The sequence below is a fragment of the Fukomys damarensis genome, unplaced genomic scaffold (assembly GCF_012274545.1).
Source record: "Fukomys damarensis isolate Sample0158 unplaced genomic scaffold, DMR_v1.0_HiC HiC_scaffold_25, whole genome shotgun sequence".
Lineage (NCBI taxonomy): Eukaryota > Metazoa > Chordata > Mammalia > Rodentia > Bathyergidae > Fukomys > Fukomys damarensis.
Genome location: NW_022900937.1, coordinates 21962047 through 21983212, shown reverse-complemented (window position 1 = coordinate 21983212; position 21166 = coordinate 21962047). Strand labels below are relative to the sequence as shown.

The 21166-nt window shown below is 35.0% G+C and overlaps 1 protein-coding gene across 7 annotated transcripts in view; it reads left to right on the top strand.

Moving 5' to 3' along the window:
• Nucleotides 1-21166, top strand: part of Myo9a (myosin IXA) — a 271547-nt gene that overhangs the window by 96315 nt on the left and 154066 nt on the right. For 6 of the 7 annotated variants that reach the window (XM_010627384.3, XM_010627393.2, XM_010627366.3 and 3 more), the window contains exons 3-8: nt 755-849; nt 5644-5706; nt 8653-8752; nt 10720-10776; nt 17423-17520; nt 19717-19843. In XM_010627384.3, coding sequence (XP_010625686.1) covers nt 755-849; nt 5644-5706; nt 8653-8752; nt 10720-10776; nt 17423-17520; nt 19717-19843 — 540 coding nt within the window. The remainder of the gene's footprint in view (nt 1-754; nt 850-5643; nt 5707-8652; nt 8753-10719; nt 10777-17422; nt 17521-19716; nt 19844-21166) is intronic. The other variant, XM_010627374.3, reaches the window with a different exon arrangement.

Here is a 21166-nt window from a genome sequence, read left to right as displayed (position 1 = left end):
CAGGGTCTCACCATGTAGTTGAGATTGACCTGGAACTCATTATGTACCCCAGGCTGGTCTCGAACTCATAGTGATCCTCCTGCCTCAGCCTCCTGAGTGTTGGGATTATAGGCGTGCGCCACCATGTCCGGCTTAATAAGTACTAAATTTAAAAAAATAATTATTTTGCTGAAGAATTATAAAGTAAAATCTTCTTTATATATATATTTATATATTTTTGTATTGGTTTTATACAGATCTTGCAGAGTAATTCAGGCTGGCCTTCAACTCACTATGTAGCCCAGGCTGACTTTGAACTCTCAGTTGTCTTCTTGCCTCAGCTTCCCTAGTGATGGGATTATAGGCACGTGGCAACACACCCAGTTTATTTGTTTTTTTTTTTTTTTTTTTTTTGAGACAGGATCTCGCCTTGTAGTCCAGGCTCGCCTTGAACTCAAGATCCTCCTGCCTCAGCCTCTTGAGTAATAAGATTACATGCATATGCCAACAAGTTATTAAATTTTTTTTTTTTTTGTACTGGGATTGAACTCAGGACATTGCACTTGGTGGGCAGGCATGGTGCCACTGAGCTGAGCTACATTCTCAGCCCTTTCAATTGTTAATTGCTTTGTTTTACCTGAACTATTAGTATGAGTCTGAACATAAGTAAATCGACTTTGTTTTCTCTTCAGCATTTTGTTTGTTTGAGCTGACCTAAGAAGCAGGGTTTTCAATTTTTAATAAATGAAACTAATGAGAATTATTATTTTGACAGGCCTTTGGCAATGCAAAGACTGCTCATAATAACAATTCAAGTCGTTTTGGCAAGTTTATTCAAGTGAATTACCAGGAAACAGGCACTGTACTTGGGTAAGTACTGCAACTCAGCAGTAGCAACAGGTTGTGGATTATGTTTTACTTTTGTCATTATCTACCTTTTAGCTATAGACAAGTGGTGCCAAGCCTGTGGCATGCATATTGTTTTTCTTTTGAGACAAAAGATGTTGATGTATGAGTTGTTTTTTCTAAACTAAAACCTCAGTATTCAGATTTAATTGTAGTGTTGGAACTTCTTAATAAATGAGTGAGTTTTGGGTTACTCATCTCTAGGAGATTCGTCATCACTTCTATACACTGTGACATTGGTATCTGCATTAAGACTTTTCCTTTGTTTTTTTTCCCTTTGGAAAATATCATACTTCAGAAAAGTTGTGAGACTGATCTTAACATTCATGCACCCTTAAATTAACTGTTCACACTTTGCTGCATTTAGATTTCTCTGTACTGTATTATTCATACATTCATTATTTGAATTGTTTTGAAGTTGGATACAATGATTTTCTAATTAACTGTATTTCCCAAAAAAACACATTTTTCTACATATCTGTATTACTATACTTTCCCCTTCCCCCACAGTAAGATCCATCTTGCTTTTCTTTTTTTTTTTTTTTTTTTTTTTTTTTTTTTTTGTTTTGTTTTGTTGGTGGTGAGGTATTAGTGGATTGAATCCATTGCCTCTCATATGCTCGGCAAGTGTTCTACCACAGACTATACCCCTAGTCCCCATACTATTCTTATAAATGTGGAGATTCTTTTTTTTGGTACCGGGGATCGAACTTGGGTCCTTGTGCTTGCGAGGCAGGCAGCGGAACCTCTAAGCTAAATCTCCAGCCCCAGGAGATTCTTATATAGTCTGATCAGAGTCCTCTGATTATGCCAACAGTATTCAGTATAGCTTTAAGAAACTAAATTCCCAGCCAAATCCCTGGCCCAACATATCTTCATTGTAAGAGCAATTAGTATTGTAATTTTTCCCTCCAATATTGAGCTGTTCTGTGTATTCCTAGGGAAAAAAATCCTACTTGTATTAAGGTCCACTCTTTGGTTAGTGTGTGTGCTTGCACACATAAACACACTCACATTTATGCACAGACACATTTGGTTGCTGTGTTTTTATTTGCTAATTTTTATTATAATTTTTGCATTGCTCTGAATAAATAGAATTGATCTGTGCTTTTTAAAATGCTAGTTTAAAATGAAGGGCTGGGGATTTAGCTCAGCAGTTCAGTGGCCTGCCTTGCAAGCGCAAGGACCTGAGTTCAATCTCCGGTACCAAAAAAAAAAAAAGCTAGTTTGGGCTGGGCGTGGTGGTGCACACCTGTAATCCCAGCACTCAGGAGGCTGAGGCAGAAGGATCTCTGTGAGTTGGAGACCAGCCTGGGCTGAGTTCTAGGGCAGTCTGAACTGCATAGTGAGACCCTGCCTCCAAAAAAAAAGCTAGTTTATGCTTATGTCTTATTACTTTACTTCTGTATTTAAATTGTAAAATCTTTACCAAAAGTACACCCCACCTTCATGGAACCAAAAACTAGAACCACTTAAAATGAACAAGGGCACTAAGTCTGTCGTCGCCATGACAGGTAATTTTTTTCCTGGTTCTGAAATCTCATCTGTTTGCAAAGGTATGGTTGGTGTTTTAACTCTTAAAAGTATCATGTAATCAAATTGTTGGGTGGCTTTTTTTGTGTTTATGATTGTGCTCTTGGAGAGACTGATAATAGGTAAAGTTGTGTATATTGCTTTATAAGTTAACAAAGTATAGTATTATTCATTGAATCTCAAGATGGATTTTTGAATTAGGAATGCCAGATGTTTATTTTCACTTTTTAATTTTAAAACTTTTTTTGATTTTTTGAGGCAGGGTCTTGCTATGTAGTCTAGGCTGACCTTGAATTCACTGTGGTTCCCAGGCTGGCCTGGAACTTGTGATGACCCTCCTACCTCAGCCTCCTGAGTGCTGGGATTACAGGCCTGCACCACCATGCCTGGCTGTTTCCATATTTAGTGGAGGGAATTCAGGTTCTCATGGGTTAAGTGACTACCTAAAATTGTTAAACTTTCTTGCATCAATGATGAGCAAAAAACATGTCAGTGTGGCAACAAATATAGATTAGACATTTTAAACTCTTATTTATTTTAATGTATTTAGCAAAGATTTTCAGAGTACTTTAGGAGTAGTACTACCATGTACTGTGCTAAATATTGTGGTGAACTTTGGTTACTGTGGTTCCCAGGCTGACCTGGAACTTGTGATGACCCTCCTACCTCAGCCTCCTGAGTGCTGGGATTACAGGCCTGCACCACCATGCCTGGCTGTTTCCATATTTAGTGGAGGGAATTCAGGTTCTCATGGGTTAAGTGACTACCTAAAATTGTTAAACTTTCTTGCATCAATGATGAGCAAAAAACATGTCAGTGTGGCAACAAATATAGATTAGACATTTTAAACTCTTATTTATTTTAATGTATTTAGCAAAGATTTTCAGAGTACTTTAGGAGTAGTACTACCATGTACTGTGCTAAATATTGTGGTGAACTTTGGTTCATGGATGCTTTTGTTTGTGAACAATTTGGTTCACAAACATTTAGCAATATTTTTTGTTTGCAAACTCTGCATTGGATGATAAACACAATCATAGCCATCATTCCAGCATGGACAAAAATGTGGCTGTCTTTTCCAGAATCATGGAACAAATTAAATTCATGAACTGAGGTACTCCTGTATTGAGTATATAACAAAAATCTAGACATGCTCTCTGCCTTTAACGTTCTCATAGTCTTTTCAAAGAGTGATGTTATATATAAGTTTATTGTATTCAAATAAGCATAGCACTTGAAGTATGTGTTTGGAGGCATTCACAAACAAGATGGTTTTATGTTGAATATTACAAATTTGCTAAGCAGAAGTGGGAAATCACTAGTTGATAAATTGGCATTGCAAATGAGTAGAATCATGACAAGATCTTGGTGTATTTGAGGAGGCAAAGTGATGGCTATACATTATGGTCATGGTGGTCAGTTGGTGTCAGATTGTGACTAAAGCTAGTGATTATACTCTTGATATAGTGAAACTGACTTACAAAAATTTAATGCAACCTTGGTCTTATAAACACAAAAAGAGCCAGGCATGGTGACGCACGCCTGTAATCCCAGAACTCGGGAGGCTGAGGCAGGAGGATCGCTGTGAGCATGAGACCAGCCTGAGCTACATAGTGAGTTCCAGGTCAGTTCTCACTACATAGTGAGACCCTGTCTCAAAAAACAAAAACAAAAAACCCCCCAAAAAACCACAAAAAGAGAATAGATGAGAATAGATTAAATAGTGTAAAGAACTCTCAGAGTCAGCCATGATTATAGTTTGCTATGTTTACTTCACCTGTTCTTTCTTCTTTTTCTATTTGGACTTAAAAATCCAGACATGTCAGTTTTTCTCTTGTGTTTTTTGGTATAGTGAGCATAGTTTATAGATTGGAAAGGAGAAAAGAGATGTCTGGAAAATAGTGTGTTGGTGCAGTTGAAAGACAGCCTCTGTAGTTAAAACAGACCCAGGTTCATGTCATGGTTTGCTGTTTACTAATGTAAAATCTTACTATCTTTGAGCATCCTACCTTTATAAAATGAGGATAGTCACATTTTCTTATGCAGGGGATGAGATTTTATCATATTAATTTATATCCATTCCCTTTCTTTCATTTTGAGCTACAGGTAGTAGCTTGTTTAAGTTACTACCTTTATAAAATGAGGATAGTCACATTTTCTTATGCAGGGGATGAGACTTTATCATATTAATTTATATCCATTCCCTTTCTTTCATTTTGAGCTACAGGTAGTAGCTTGTTTTAATAGTTGAGACTAGCAGTGATCATGATAGTTGAGAAGTGACATTTAATTGGTGGTGGTAGCAATAGTGGATTTGCAGACACACTGAAATTCATTTCAATGCAGGAATGAAATTGTGGCCTGAGATTGGGAATAGAGTAAGAAATCAGAAATGGAAGGAAGTCCAAGAGCAGTGAAGTCAGGGGTGTACGTTAGTTAGGCTTGAGAAGATAGCCTGTATTTGCGACTGAAGTAGAGAGCATGTGATAAAGAGGAATTGGGGGAAATTTAATTCAAGGATCAAAACCAAGAGCAGTGAAGTCAGGGGTGTACGTTAGGCTTGAGAAGATAGCCTGTATTTGCGACTGAAGTAGAGAGCATGTGATAAAGAGGAATTGGGGGAAATTTAATTCAAGGATCAAATTTTGAAGCATAGGCCTTTGTATAAGTAATCTGGATTCAGGAGTCTACAGTTTGAAAGCTTCAGATTATAAAACCCCTTTTCTAGTGAGAGCTCATCTAGTTATACCCTTGTGGGTAAGAGATACTGAAGACTTGAAAAGCATAGCCAGTAATAAGATAATAAAAACAAAATACTAGAAATACACTTGATGCTGCAGTTCCTCACTACTTTCACGTAAAGTTCATTTTTTTGGGGGGGGGTACCAGGGATTGAACTCGGGTCCTTGCGCTTGCAAGGCAGGCCACCGAACTGCTGAGCTAAATCTCTGGCCCTTAAATTTCATTTTTGTGGCCAGTAGTGTATGAACTCTTCTTGATGGAGTCCACTTACATGCCTGTCTCATTCTCTAGCCAGTCTAAGACTTGACTTTATGAATTACTGCATGGGTAGCATTAACAGAATCCATTAACATAGTGATAATATTAAATGTGGTGAAATGACTTGGAGCATATTCTTTGTACTTTTGCACTGTCTGTAAAGAAGTGTGTCTGTCTTACATTGAACTTTAGTATTTAAGTCAACCAATTTTATTTTTCTTCTAGTGCCTATGTTGAAAAATATCTACTGGAGAAGTCCAGACTTGTTTATCAAGAACATAATGAACGGTACATATTTTTATTTGTATAATTAGATCAAATTAATGTTAGTGTCATGCAAATTGACTTTTAAGTTCTTTGTATGTTATGACCCTCAGTTCACTTTACACCATATATACCTTATGTGTAATTGCTATTTCTTTCAAAGACAGAGTACTGCTTTATTTTAGAGGCTGTGAAGAGAGATTATTTTAGATATAATAGAAACTGTTCTTTCTGGGTTCTAGGCAAATTGTCAGAACAGGATAACTTTCTCAGGTTGTATCTTGTTCTTTGTGTAAGACCATTCCATCTCTTTTTGTAATTAAAGATTTCAACAAAGCTCTTAATCCTATTACAACATTTGAGAAGTGTGGAACTTTAAGGGTGACATATATAGTATCATGCAGATGAAGAAACCAAATAAGAGAAAAGTAAATGAACTGTTTTATGCCACAGTGAGACGTAATAATGTTCAGAGCCAGAGTTTGAAGTAAACAGCCAATAATCAAATCTTGGATAAGCCTTGGGCCTTGCACTTCTCTGCTTAGGTGTCCTCATTTTATAAATGGAAAACCATTCTAGAGTTGTTTAGAGGATTAAATGACATAATATTTATAAAATGCTTATTGTTTCATGTACAATAAAAGTTTAGTAATTAGCAAATTTAGGCTTTTCTGTCAATTTCCTTTTTATGGATAATAGAAGTAAGAGATTAAATCTGTTATATGTTGCTGAATTTTGTTTGCTAATATTCTGAATTTTTTTTGTCTGTGTTCATAAGATTTACTGTTCTAAGGATTTTTCTCTTCTGATATCTTTATCCAGTTTAGGATCAGTATAACACTGTGCTGGTTCGTAAAATGAAATGGAAACTTGTTACTTCCTAGAGTTTTTAAAAAGAGTTGTAAAAAGTTACTTCTTTATATGTGTGGTAAAATTTACCAGCAAAGCCATCTGGTTCTGGTCTTTAATTGATGCAGGATTTTTATTACTAATTCAAACACTTTAGTTGTTACACATCTGTTCAGAATTTCTATTTCTTCCTTCGTCAGGTCTGGTAAGAAATTTGACTTAGGTTATATAACTTGTTTATATTGTTTCTCATAGTCTTTTTTATTTTTATAGGATTGTTAATGTTTCCCCTTCTTTTGCTCCTAAACTTGAATATATCTTGCTCTGTTTCATCAGTTTAGATAAAGGTTAAGTTTGTAGTTTTGTTGTTGTTGTTGTTGTTTGTTTGTTTTTGGTACCAGGAATCAAACTCAGGACCTTGTGCTTGCAAGGAAGGGTACAGCTGAACTAAATCCCCAGCTCCTTGTAGTTGTTTTTAAAGTGACATTTTCATTGATGTTCTACATTTTACCCTATTCTCTAATTCATCTCTAACATTTACTATTCTCTTTCTTCTACTTACTTTGTCTTAAGTTTTTTTCCTTAGTTCTTAAATTATAGATTTAAGTCACATACTTCAGCTAGGGGTTTTTTGTTTGTTTGTTTAGAATTGTTTAGTTTTTGTTTTTTCTTTGTTTTTTCGAGACAGTCTCACTCTGATTCAAGCTGGCCTTGGCCTCACTATGTAGCATAGGCAGGTCTCAAAAGATACAAAGTTTCTCAAAGTGCTGCTCTAGCTGTTTCCCCTGTTTGGTATGCAGTTAGCTGTCTCTATTAATGAGTTGCACATTTGTGGATTCAGCCAACTTTAGATTGATAATATTTGGGCTAAAAAAGCTGTATCTGTACTGAACATCCTCATTCCCTAAAAAATATAGTAAAACAACTATTTACTTAATGTTTACATTGTATTAGTTATTATAAGTAATCTGGAAATGATTAAAATAGGAGAATGTGCATAAGTTATATGCAGACATGATCACATATTATGGAAAGACTTGGAACATCTGTGGATTTTGGTATCTGATGTGTAGAAAGTGTCCTGGGACTGATCCTCTACAGATAGCAAGGGTGACTGTATTGTATTTTAACCTGTTTTCTACAAATACCTCTGGGGAAAAGATTTTTGCACTGTGTAAATTCTGTGTCAGGTCACAGAGGCCCGCCCCTCCACCCCATTAAGTTTATTGGTACATTTAAAGCAAACAGTACAGTTCAGAAAGTCAGTCTTGAATATGAGTTTTTCCAGAAACAACTAGACAGTTCAAACGATGGTATGTAAAATTAGAGAACTAGGCCTTTGACAAATTTGAAGCTTGTTGTGCCTCTTCTGTTGGCTGCCAGTCTTATGGTGTCCGTCACAATTGCAGACTGTTGGTTTTCAAGGCTACTGTGGAGTTAGTGAGCTGGGGATGAAATAGGGTAAATTAAAATGTCACAAAATTGTTTCTTTGGCGATTCATCTGGGGTTTTTTGTTTGTTTAGAATTGTTTCGTTTTTTCTTTTTTTTTTTTGAGGGAGAGAGTCCCACTCTGATTCAGGCTGGCCTTGAACTTACTGTGTAGCACAGGCAGATCTCAAATTCATAGTGATCCTCCCTGCCTCAGACTCCCAAGTCCAGGGATCACAGGCACACTCCTAACTCACACTCCTATTTTTCTTGAGTAAACATTCCCTGAATTGCTGAAAGCTTTTGGTTAATTTCCAGAGTTCTGAGAGTTAATTCTGACAAATTTGCAGGTTCATCATTAATTTTAGGGAATACAGAATTTTCAGAAGTCTTGACTTTGCCATTTCACTGACTTTACCCTTTTTTCCATTCATCATCTAAAACATTGTTCTGTAGGAGTACTTAAATACTGAGTTATCACATATTAAAAAAGGACACAGTGAGGCTAGGGATTTAGCTTAGTGGTTCCACGCCTGCCTCACTAGCGCAAGGTTCCGAGTTTGATCCCCGTCATCAAAACAAAACAAAACAAAAGGAAACAGTGAAGTTATTTTACTTACGTTTAAATTTTTTTCTTTTAAATGATTACCATAATCATGTTCTTTATAAAGCTATACTTTTGTTTCCAACAGGAATTACCATGTATTCTATTACCTCCTGGCAGGAGCAAGTGAAGAAGAGAGGTTAGCATTCCACCTGAAACAACCAGAGGAGTATCATTACCTCAATCAGGTGAGAGTTCTTGAAAAGCTTCTGGAGATGTAGGGCAGAATTGAATTTTAGTTCTTAGAAAAACTTTTGTTCCAAAACTTTGTGGATAAGTAACTAGCATTTCCATACATACAATTTAAAAATTTATGTCTACAATTTTCAAATTTAAAAATTCCTACCCTTATATGAATGTTAAAAAGTCCATTACTTTTTGTGAGCATCTTTAAGAAAAAATAGTATTTATTTTGATCTTTCTATATCAGAAAACTGGCATATTCTTTCTAGAATGACTTTTACACCAGGAGGATAAATATTAGTAATGATTAATTAGTGCATGTCTTTTGCAAGGAATTACTTGAAATCTGATTTGCATGCTTTACAGTCTACTACACTTAACTACTTTGCATGATAGTATGATACTAAGTTGAAGTATGACTACATAATTTGATAGTCCTCATAACATTTAGTATGAAACTCTCAAAGACAAATGACTTAAGTTGAATCTTTCCTTTAAACTGTATAAATTCACCTCTAATCTATAAAAGGAGTAATTTTTACAACTTTTTATGGCATTGATTTCTCTTAATTTTATTCCTCATTTTTTTATTCTTCATATTAACCAACATTAATGGAATCAGTAGACCAGTAGATCATTTAAATAATATATTGTCTTCCCTTAGTTTTTGTTTGAGGCAAGATGTAATATCTGTGGAGAAATTCTTTTATTGCAATTAATGAAATTCTTTTTTTTTTTCTTTTTCTTTGGTAGTGGGGATTGAACTCAGCACCTTGTGCTTGCAAAGCAGGTGTGTCACCACTAAGCTAGATCCCTGGCCCCATTAATGAAGTTCTTATATAGATTTTGTAATTAATTGACACTTTGATGGTGGCGCATGCCTGCAATCCTAGCACTTGGGAAGCCAGGGCAGGATGTTCGCCATGAATATGAGGCCAGCCTGGGCTATCTGGTGAGTTCAAGGCCAGCCTGAAACATATACGGTGAGCTTGTCTCACAAAATAAAAAATACAAAACAATAAAAAAGATTGTAGTAAGAATTTAGCGTTATGAAAATAACATCTTACATCTTAAATCAACATTTTTCCTAAGATATACAGTATACTATATAAATGATATTTCTTAATTTTGGAGTTATATTAATATAAATCACCTTACTTTGTTTGTTTTGTTTTGTTTTTTTTTAGTTTTTTTGAGACAGGGTCTTACTGTGTAGTTGAGAGTGACCTGGAATTCACTGTGTAGTAGCCCAGGCTGGTCTTGAACTCACAGTGATCTTCCTGCCTCAGCCTCCCGAGTGCTGGGATTATAGGGGTGCACCACCACACCTGGCTTACTTTATGTTATATATCAAGAATTTCAAAGTTACGTAAAATATTACTTTCTGATATAATACCAGACATTCTCGCAGAACAGAGTGAAGTAAATTTAAAAATTGTTTTCTGAACTCAGGCCTTTGCACTTGTGAAGCAGGTTGCAGTACCACTGAGCTAAATACCCAGCCCTAAGTGAATTTTTTAAAAACTCCTAATTCAACTTGGGAGTTTTCTCTTCCCTGTTTAAATTTACTTGCCTTGTATTTGGGTGATAAAATTATTTATTTTTTATAAGGTGGTAATCACCTGTGAGATGATAGGTTTAGTAATAGAAAATTTGTATTTTTACTATCATTCAGTATCTTTTTATAATCAGTGCCCATGACATTCTTGTTATAATGTCAATATTCTTAGGATATGGGGCCAGCAGTTAATATAAATATCCGAGTCACTAGACAGTGGCATTATGGGTTGTGCAGAATAATGTATGGTTTTTCAGAATCTGAATGTCTGTCTGTTTCTGGTTTTATGCCACTATGCAAAGTAACTTTTTTGGTTAGCAGCAATCTTACTTGCACAATACCCTGAGAGATTGTTAGAGAAGTGTAATAGGCATGACTAATAACTTCTGCTTAACTAATCTGCCTTGCTTTCAGATAACAAAGAAACCCCTCAGACAGAGCTGGGATGATTATTGCTATGACTCTGAGCCGGTCAGTATTATTTGTTCCTGCTAAAGGGCCTCACATTGCTCATTTATCTCAATCTTGTAACTCAGTCAGAATGATAATCAACTGAAATACAGACAGTGCTAGGAAAGAAGATACATCAGTGTTTAATTATTTTAAATGATTGGTTTGTCAATTAATAATCCGTAAGTTACTCTTCGGGGATTTTAATCTACATTTAGAATTTATATTGACAAACAGTTGATCTCATTGTTGATTCTGCATTGATATGAATTTGTATGTACTACTGTTTTTTTGTCCTCTGGGATTTATTTTTTAAGTTATTTTTTAGTTGTTTCATTACTCTTTTTTTTTGTGTGTGCGTGTGTGGTACCGGGGATTGAACTCGGGTCCTTGTGCTTGCAAGGCAGGCCAACCGAACTGCTGAGCTAAATCCCCGGCCTCATTACTCTTTATTATTTAATTTTTATTTGAAAATTACATCCTTCCTGTATCAAATGTCAACATTCATATAATGAATATATGTATATTTTCCCCTTGATTTCTTTTCAGTAGCAAGAGAAGCCACAACCTTAATAATTTCCCCCAAATTAAATTGTTATATTATTGCTGTTGTTGTTATTATTATTGAGTTTTGTTTTTTTTTTTTTTTTTTTTTTTAATGCAATTCTCGGGAGAGAGAGAGGGCCTCTGCACTGACCTACATTCTCAGCCATTGTTTTCTTTTTTAAATTTTGAGACAGGGTCTCACTAAGTCCCTAAATTGCTCTGGCAGGGCTTAAACTTGTAGTATTTCTGCACTAGCCCCCTATAGTGCTGGAATTACAAGCATGTGTCATTGTGCCCAGTGTAGGTTTTAAATTGAGTGATTTAAGGGCATATATGATGTGATTTAAGTAAATTTAACTTGTTATATTTGATAAAGACAGATTTCTAACCATAAAAACAAAATTATTTTCTTTTTTTTTTTGCAGTTAGGTCAGATGTGAAAGGTTAGAAACAGATGGATCTATGTTTTTATTAATTAACTAGTGAATTAAATTATTGAATATTCTTCCCAGAAATATTAATGTGTCTGAGTCCTTCTTTAAAGACCTTATGACTTTCTTACTGCATGAGAGTCTAATCTCCGCTAATTGCAAAACTAACCTATTTCTGAATAGATCAGTGAGATCAGTATGTGTGGATATTAATTTTTTCATTCAGAGTTTAGTTGCATTACCGTATCATAATAAATAAGAAATTTTTGGGTTCAAGTTTAACATTTTGGGAAATATATGTTAGACATTTTTTTTTTATAATAGTTTAATACGATCACAATAAAGAGATAAATATCTTTGTATATTTAAAGTGTTTGGTTCTAACACCAGAGTTTGGTGGTATATGTAGATGTTTAAATTGTACAAATTCTTATGAATTTCAACAGAAACATTTTAAGTTGTTTTGCCACTTGGAAGATATTTCTCCTTTCACCTTTTACTTACTATACCTAGTGCATTATGCCTTCTTGGGAAGCTGGTATGGCACTGCAAATGCGTACTGCAGATAGCAGAACTGATCACCTGTTCAGAGAATACAGTGGGGTAACGGTCTCAGTTCAGAGATGGTCTAAAATAATGCTTAAGAATTTGGTCTCAGAAAGAGATTGACTTGACTACTGGCTCATCTACTTACTAATTTTGAGACTCTCAGTAATTCACTTAATTTGTTCCCATGACCTAACCTACTTAAGGGATTAATAATGATCTTTAAGTTTTGTGAATACTACATTAGACAGCGCACATGAACAGCTTAATAAGAGTGCTGACCACTAAGTGCAGATGAAATGTTGTTATTGCCACTGGCATCATTGAAATAGTTATCTATCTTTTCTCTCTAGAGGAACTTGGGTGAGCCAGGGGTTTAGTTCATTGGTTCCACTGCCTGCCTCGCAAGTGCAAGTTCCCGAGTTTCATCCCTGGTACCAAAAAAAAAACAAACCCAAAAAACTAGTCATCATCTAGAGGAACTTTGTATCCATAATCTTCTGTTCTTTTTAATATTACTTTCATATATCATCTGGCTTATTGCATATTTTCTAATCTGTTACAACTTCAACTCTGATTACATCCTGATTGTTTTTCTTAGAAATTAATTGATAGAAGCCATCAGTCAGTTTGAGGATCTTTTAGTTCTTTTCCAGTTAGCTCTTTCTTATAGTTAGCTTTTACAGTGTATTTGAGGACCAACTAAATTTTGGTTTTCTGTGAATTTTTTAGAACTTAGGTGACTAGCATTTTAGACAGGGTTAAAAAACTGTCCGGTTTATACTTGTTTATACTACATTACTTACATATTTTATGATGGTGTATTAAATGGTCCCTAGGAGACTTAACAGTTAAGAAAATTGCTTTCTAAAAGGGATTTGTTTTTGCAAGTTGTATTTAATTCCAGTTGAGGGTCATCCTATTAAATTCAAGCAGCAGAGTTGCATGGGAGAGAGTAGATTGAAAACTGGATACATTTTGGTCTGACAAGTTTTATTATTTAACATGGTTTTGGACCTTGAACAAATTATTTCACCTTTGAGTCTGTTTTCTTGCCTATAAATGTATGTGTATGTTTTGTAGTATCTCTATGTTTAACGGAGTTAAGAGAATATATATGAAGTGACTCACCATGACTGATATGTAGATATTTAGTAAATGGAGATTTAGTAAATGGTGATAATCTGTTCAAATGTAAGCCATTTTTGTTGTTAATGTGAGGGAGTTTGTTTCCTTATTTATAAAATATAGAGGGTGATAGCATATTGGTTAATGTGCATTGTCATTGTACCTTAAAACTGATCTGCCTGATCCTTCCCTTTTCCCTCTGACAGTCACAGAGCGTGTGACCAGACTGACCACTCTCATACCCCTCCCCCTTGCTTCTTGAGGGTGTAAGGAGTGTGACAAGCCCCAGAGTTTTCTCATTCACCTGTGTTTTGGAGGTGGCTGCTTCTAGACCAGTGATGGTGAACCTTTTAGAGCTTTGAAACAGCCTGCTCAGGCATGCGTGCCATGAGTTAGCTACCACGGCTCTAGCTATACATTTATAAGAAAGAAATGGTTGTCTTCATTCCAGGGAGAAAAAAAAAAAGCCCTGATAGTATGAAGGAGCTTTTTGGTTGTGTGTGTGGAAGGCATGCAGCGATGTTATTGATTGTTTTTTGGTACTGGGGATCAAACTCAGGACCTTGGCCTTGCGAAGCAGGCAGCAGAACCACTAAGCTAAATTCTTGGCCCAGTGGAGAGGGTTCTAACAATTGTTGAATTGTGCCTTGCCTTTTCCGTGGAACCTTACAGTTCATGGTTCTCTGGCTAACCAGTATTTGTATCTTAGTGACCTGAAGGCTTTTTCCTTAGGATGCCCTTGTGTTCTTTTTTTTTTTTTTCATTAAGTTTATTGGCACATTTTCAGTATACATTACAGTTACATTCATCATTAGGATCTTGTACCTTTACATCATGTACCTTGGTTCTTATTTTTTTCCCCATTCCCTTGCCCTCCCTTCCCTAGTTACAAAGACTTTGTTTCCATTTCTCATATTTTTTCTTTTCCCTTTTTTCCTTTCCCCTACCCCTCCTGCTGCCCCTACTTCTTAGACATAATCCTATTTCAAAATATCAGTTATACATTTTGATTCTTATTTACACTTAGTTTTTCACACTAGACAAACTATCTGGTATTTACACACGTGTGTCCTATTTGTTTGACTTAAGAATATGGCCTCAGTGTGCATCCACTTGGCTAAAAATGTCTCTAGTTTCTTGTACTTTATGGCTGAGTAGTACTCCATTTTTTTAAAACAAAACAAAAACATCTTCTTTATCTAGTCTCCCTTTGATGGGCAGTTTACAAATTTTAGCTATTATAAACTGCCTCTATAAACATGGGTGCACATATATCACTGTGGAATGATTCTTTTAATTGTTTTGGGAAGATACTGCCCTTGTGTTTTTATAGGACCCTCTAGAGATGACTGGAATTACAGCTGTCTGATCCTGTATCTGTAAGTCCTCAATTTATGACTAATGACAGTAAAATAATACTGTAGCTTCATCACCTCTCTAGGTTTTATGTTGTTTCTCAAAAGTAACCTCAGGATTCCTTCCATGGTATTACCTGTTTAGGCAGCCATTCTTTCCCTTATTTTACTTTCCTACTTCCCTTACTACTTACACTTGAATCTTTGTCTGCCTCAGAGTCAGCTTCCTGTATTTATCTGAATTAAGATACCTAAGCTAAGATAAGGGCACTTTTGGTCTGGTGGACCCTATTTTGTCTTTAGTTTTTCTTCTACACGTGTCATCAGGAAAACAGCTAAGGAGATCCAGATGTATTTGAAAAAATTACAGTTTTGCTATTTCCTGAGACTACAGTGTATTTATGAACATTTGATTTAAAGATAACAGATATAAATGCATTTATATTTTTAGTGCCTCTTTAATTTACTTTCCCAATATTTTATATGCATTAATTGTTTCATTCACTTTTTATAAGACTCATTGCTGTATCATTGAGTTTGTACAAGTGGAAGCATAGATTTACCACCTACTTCATTTTTTTTTTTTTCTTTTTTTGCCAGGGATTTAACTCAGGAACCACTGAACTAAATTCCCGGCCCTAGTGTCTACTTCTTATAGAAAAATGTTTGCTAAATTATAAAATGAATAAACTGATTTTTTTGGGAAAGAGAAGCAAAAGAACTTTTTTTTTTCCTGGTACTGGGTGTTGAACTCAGGACCTTGCACTTGCGAGGTAGCCATGGTGCCACTGAGCCAAATCCCTGGCCTTGCAAAGGAACTTTTAAATAAACTTTACCATAGATCAAAGAAAAATAATGGGAATTTAAATTTGTTTTAGTTACAACATTGACAGGTTTTTAGAATGCGTCCTAAAATTGCTTATGAAAAATTTATAGTTTGAAAATTAAATACATTCTCTGAACTTGTGTTGCAATAAATTTAAAATTTTAAACTACATGTGTTTACATTTCCATATAGAAAATAAAAACATTTTTCAGATAGGGTCTTGCAATATAGTTCAGGCTGCCCATGAACTCATGGTGATCTTCCTGCCTCAGCCTTCCAAATGCTAGGATTACAGGCATGTGCCATCATGCCCACTAGAAAGTAAATATATTAACACCATTCTGAGTGTTTAAATTAAATTTTTTATATACAGATGTTTTGTTTAACTCATTCTTACAATGCCTAAAGAGGAGTTTTTCTTTTATTTTTTTGTTTGGTGTTTTTCCATTCAGATGCAGTATATACTCAGTACTTTATTTATTTATTTATTTTTTGGTTTTTTGAGACAGGGTCTCACTATGTAGTTGAGACTGACGTGGAGCTCACTATGTAGCCCAGGCTGGTCTCGAACTCACTGCGATCCTCCTGCCTTGGCCTCCGGAGTGCTGGGATTACAGTCGTGCTCCACCACGCCCAGGACTCATTACATTTTTTAAAATGAGTACTTTATTTCTCAAGAAGGAATTTTTCATTCAATTCAATATTTATGAATTATTCAATAATTCATTGATTATGCACTTCTGTAATTCCTCACTATATTCTTGTCACTGACTTGATGCAGTGAATAAGACAGATAATAGTTTTCTGTTTATGGAGTATGTGATGGAATATTTTTTTGGAAGAGAAGGATTAAAAAAGTAAACAGGTTTTAGACAGTGTAAGTACAAAAGAGTGTAAGAACATGTAGTAAAGGGTTTTAAAGATTTAGATTATAATGTTACTGCTTGACTCTTTTAGGGACTGGAATGTAAAGGTTATACTAAAAATTTTGGTAGTGCCCATCTATTTTTACTGGCTCATGTAAAGTGTATTTATTGAAGGCTTTTATACTTTGCCATATATTTCTTTCTTTCCTTGGTTGATTTCTATGTTGTCTATATTATTTCATTAGGAACTGTTTATAAATCTAGGATCCACTTCTCAACTGTATTACAACCTATTCTACAAAATGTTTTGGTGTTAGCAGGAGTTAGTTTGGTGCCTTGTTTATAGTGGGTACTTATTAGATATTTGTTGAACAGACAATATTTGCTTATGGAATTGAGCTCCTTATAAATTCCTTGAATCTCCAAAACTCTTCAGGACTTCTTAAAATCAATCTTGGTTTCAGCATTCATTGTAAGTACTATTAGTGTTTTATCTAAGCAACTTTTCAAAGAGGGCTTTTTTGGTTTTGGTTTTAATTTTTTTGGTACTAAGGATCAAACTTGGGACCTTGCACTTGCAAAGTATGCGGCAGAACCACTGAGCTAAATCCCCGGCCCTTATCTAAAGTAACTGTTGAGATCCTTATTTTGGTGATTGTAAAAGGAAGAAAAAAAAAGTAACCTAATATTTTGGTAGGTATGTTTTTACTTTATTTACTTATAGTGAAGTAAGAGGTCTATTAGATCTCTGTCTAAATATTCCACCAACTCTAATTTGCATTTATACATAGGTGCACTTACCTTAATTGTCTGTATTTCTGGATGGCTCACTGTTTTTTGTGGTACCAGGAACTGAAATCAGGACCTTGCACTTGGCAGGTGGCAGTGCCACTGAGCTAAATGCCCCGCCCTGGCCAACATTCTTTAAAACCAGTAATCTTGATCTTTTCCCTCTTTTATTTTAAGCAGGATTGCTTCACAGTGGAAGGAGAAGATTTGAGGCATGATTTCGAACGCTTACAATTGGCTATGGAAATGGTAGGATTTCTGCCCAAGACACGAAGACAGTGAGTTTATTTACTGTGTTCTTATACTCCCAGTAGAGAATAAATCATGATGTGTCTTTGGAAGATTTCTCTTCCTTGATTCTTTTTTAAAGTTTTAAAAGTAGAATTTCTGATCTATTGACTCATTAATTTTTAGCATTGTTTTTCATTCCTTTTTATTGTTGTAAGTTCTTTAAGAATCTAATGAAAGGCAGAACTCTCCTTGGCAAAATACACTTTTTATGTATTCCTGTATAAATTTATGGGTATACTATTGAAACTATTCCACAGTAAACATAAGCAAAATAGAAATGCAGAGTTTGTGATAAAAAATGCAGTAAATTCTATTTGAAAATAAAACTTTAAAATTAAAGATACAACTTTTATTCTTACCAGAAGAAAAGTTTCTTAGATTTTTATTTTACTTTTTTTGTTACGGGGATCATACTCAGGCCCTTGTACTTGTGAGCTAAATCCCCAGCCCCCTGAGCTTACTTTCTCATTTATAGCAGAATACGTTTATGAATTACTCCTTTGTAACTGACTTGTATTTTCTTTGAATCTTATTATTCAACATGTAAAAATTTTAAGTTATTAGAAAAATGAGACCTATGAAGCAGATGGTGATTCAAAGCATTTCTGGTAATATCTTTGTTTAAGTGTAAATAAGGAGTAAAAGGTATAATAGATGATGTGAAACAGGAAGAAAAGGGACAAAGGGGAAGAGAAATGGGAGGGGTAGGGGAAAGGAAAGAAAGGAATGCAGTTAATATGAGAAAATGAAAAATAATGGAAACAAAGTCTTTGTAGATGGGGGTGGAGGGGTTGAAGGGAGGGCAGAGGAATGGGAAAAAAAAAAAAAAGAACCAAAATTGATTATGTAAAGATACAAATTTCCAACAGTGAATGTCATTATATTGTGTACATTAAATGTACCTATAAAATTTAAAGAAAAAAATATTTTTATTAGAAAAAAAGTGTAGTTAAACTTTCACAAATAGATCAGATTTATTTTATTTTAAGAAAATAACTGGGCAAAGTATGAAGATGTGCATAAAAAGGATCAGGATTGATGTGTTCATCTGTGTTGAATGCTTCTGAATGGTCAGAGAAGTTAAGGACAATCATTCTTAGCTTACGTGGGCCTTGTTGGTAACCTCTGAGACATGTTAGTGGGTAGCAGAGGCCAAGTGTGGCAGTGAACAGTAATGATAAAGTGAAGATAAGGAATGTAGTATTTCAGTAAGCTCATTTATGAAGGGAAAGTAAACATGTTGGATCTAGGATGATTTATTTAAAATGTTAGCACTGGTTGGAACCAACAGTGGTTCAGAGCTACCTGGTAGTGAGATGCATGAATTACGACACCATCATGAACATGTTAAAATAAGAGAAAAGTAAACAGGAGAATATTTTGCTAGAAAGTTCTCAGGTTCAGCTGAGAGATAGGAAATGAATACAATAAGGTTCCTGAGTCAGCTGGAGCTGCTGGGGTGTAGTACCACAAGTGGAGAGAATAATTTCCTGCCTGGAGAGCTTGCGTCCCCTGATGCAGGAGGGAAATGAGTAAGGGAGGCTAAGGGAAGTATTTCATAGTAGAGGCCTGGTACTAGTAATATACTGGCTGGCCTTACACTCTTTTCAGAAATACTTACTGTACCATAGTATGATACAGGAAAACATTTAAAATAGATAATTATACAAATCACCTGGTATATCAATCAGATTAAAAGGCAGATTGCAAGGCCTTTTCTTTGGAGATTCTGATTCAGGTTTTCTGAAATGCATAAGCCAGGGAAAAATGCATTTAAGGACAGAAGAATAGCATTTAGAAAGGAATGGAGTTGTTAAAAGGATAAGCAGGGCCGGAGATTTAGCTCAGTGGTTCTGCTGCCTGCCTTACAAGTGCAAAGTCTCGAGTTCAATTCCCGGCACCCCCCCCAAAAGGCTAAGCAAATTCAGACAAAATTAAGAGATCCTTTTGAAATAACTGTATAACAAATGACATAATAATGAAATAAAGTCAAGTATAGCACATTGTGCAGTATTTGATGTAAATAGTAAAATTTCATTGTTTAAGTTCTAATTCTCATATTGTTTTTCTGAGTTGATAGTATACTTATGTTTGTACTGATTAGTTAGCTAGAATTTTGAAATAAAATGAGTTTTGAGAACGCCTATGTACAAGAAGTGTAATTTGTGCTTTTATTTTCACAGGATTTTCTCTCTCCTCTCAGCTATATTACATTTGGGTAATATCTGTTATAAAAAGAAGACATACCGCGATGACTCTATTGATATCTGTAATCCTGAAGTTCTGCCCATTGTCTCAGCATTACTAGAAGTGAGTGATTACATTTGCAGTTGTCATTTCAAATACTCAGTGCCATCTAATTTTTTATTTGTTGTAACTATTTTATAGAGGGATATGCATTTTACTTATAATGATTTTATTACAGACTTTTGCTTTTCCTCCCCAGAACCAGGGATTGAACTCAGGACCTTGTGCTTGCGAGGCAGCTCAGTCTTTGGCCCTATGTACTGTTTTTTTTAGACAGGGTCTCACTGTGTAGTTGAGACTGAACTGGAACTCACTATGTAGCCGAGGCTGGTCTCAAACGCACAGTGATCCTCCTGTCTGAGCCTCCTGAGTGCTGGGGTTACAGGCCTGTGCCACTACAGCTGGCTTACATACTGTTTCTTAATATTTTTCCAAAAGAGAAGATTTCTTCTGAGACCTGCTCTACATTGTGTGTACCAAACAGAGTATTTAGTGTGGGTTTTGTAACCCCACCTCCACTTGTTCTACACATCTGTAGTCTCCGATTTATTGAATAGGATGAATATTTCCACTGTGGTGTGCATAATATTCTGGGCCTATGCTAATTTTGTTTTCCATGTTTGAGATTTCTTTTATAATAAGATTTGGGTTAGATTGTTTTACTTGCAGATGGATATCTGCTTTTAAAATTTTAAAATTGATCAGTACATGCTTGCAGTACATAGTGATTAGATTCATCTAGGGAATTGGTACATGCATTGACACATCTTAATTCTTTTTAACATTCCCTTTTTTATTGATAGGTTGAATAGGACCTAAGGGTCCTTATCTCCCACCATGCTTCATTCCACATCAAAGTCTTTGTTCCTTTACTCTTTCTTACTGGGGTGATTTGTCATGTTTTCTAGGCTAACATGCTGCCATGTTCACCTCATCATATGGGGTGTTATTTCTTAAAGACCTTGTGATATGACAGATCAATATATATGACGGAAAAATATATGTATATTTTAACTTGTGTATATACATGTATTTATAAATATTTCTATATGTAAGCATCTATACAGAAAACTAAATATGAACTTGATATTTCTGTTTTTAATTTTTTTCTTTTTATTGAGTTTATTGGTACAATCTAGGTATACAATACAGTTACATTCACTTGTGATATGACAGATCAATATATATGACGGAAAAATATATGTATATTTTAACTTGTGTATATACATGTATTTATAAATATTTCTATATGTAAGCATCTATACAGAAAACTAAATATGAACTTGATATTTCTGTTTTTAATTTTTTTCTTTTTATTGAGTTTATTGGTACAATCTAGGTATACAATACAGTTACATTCATCATTGGGATTCTGTATCTCTACAC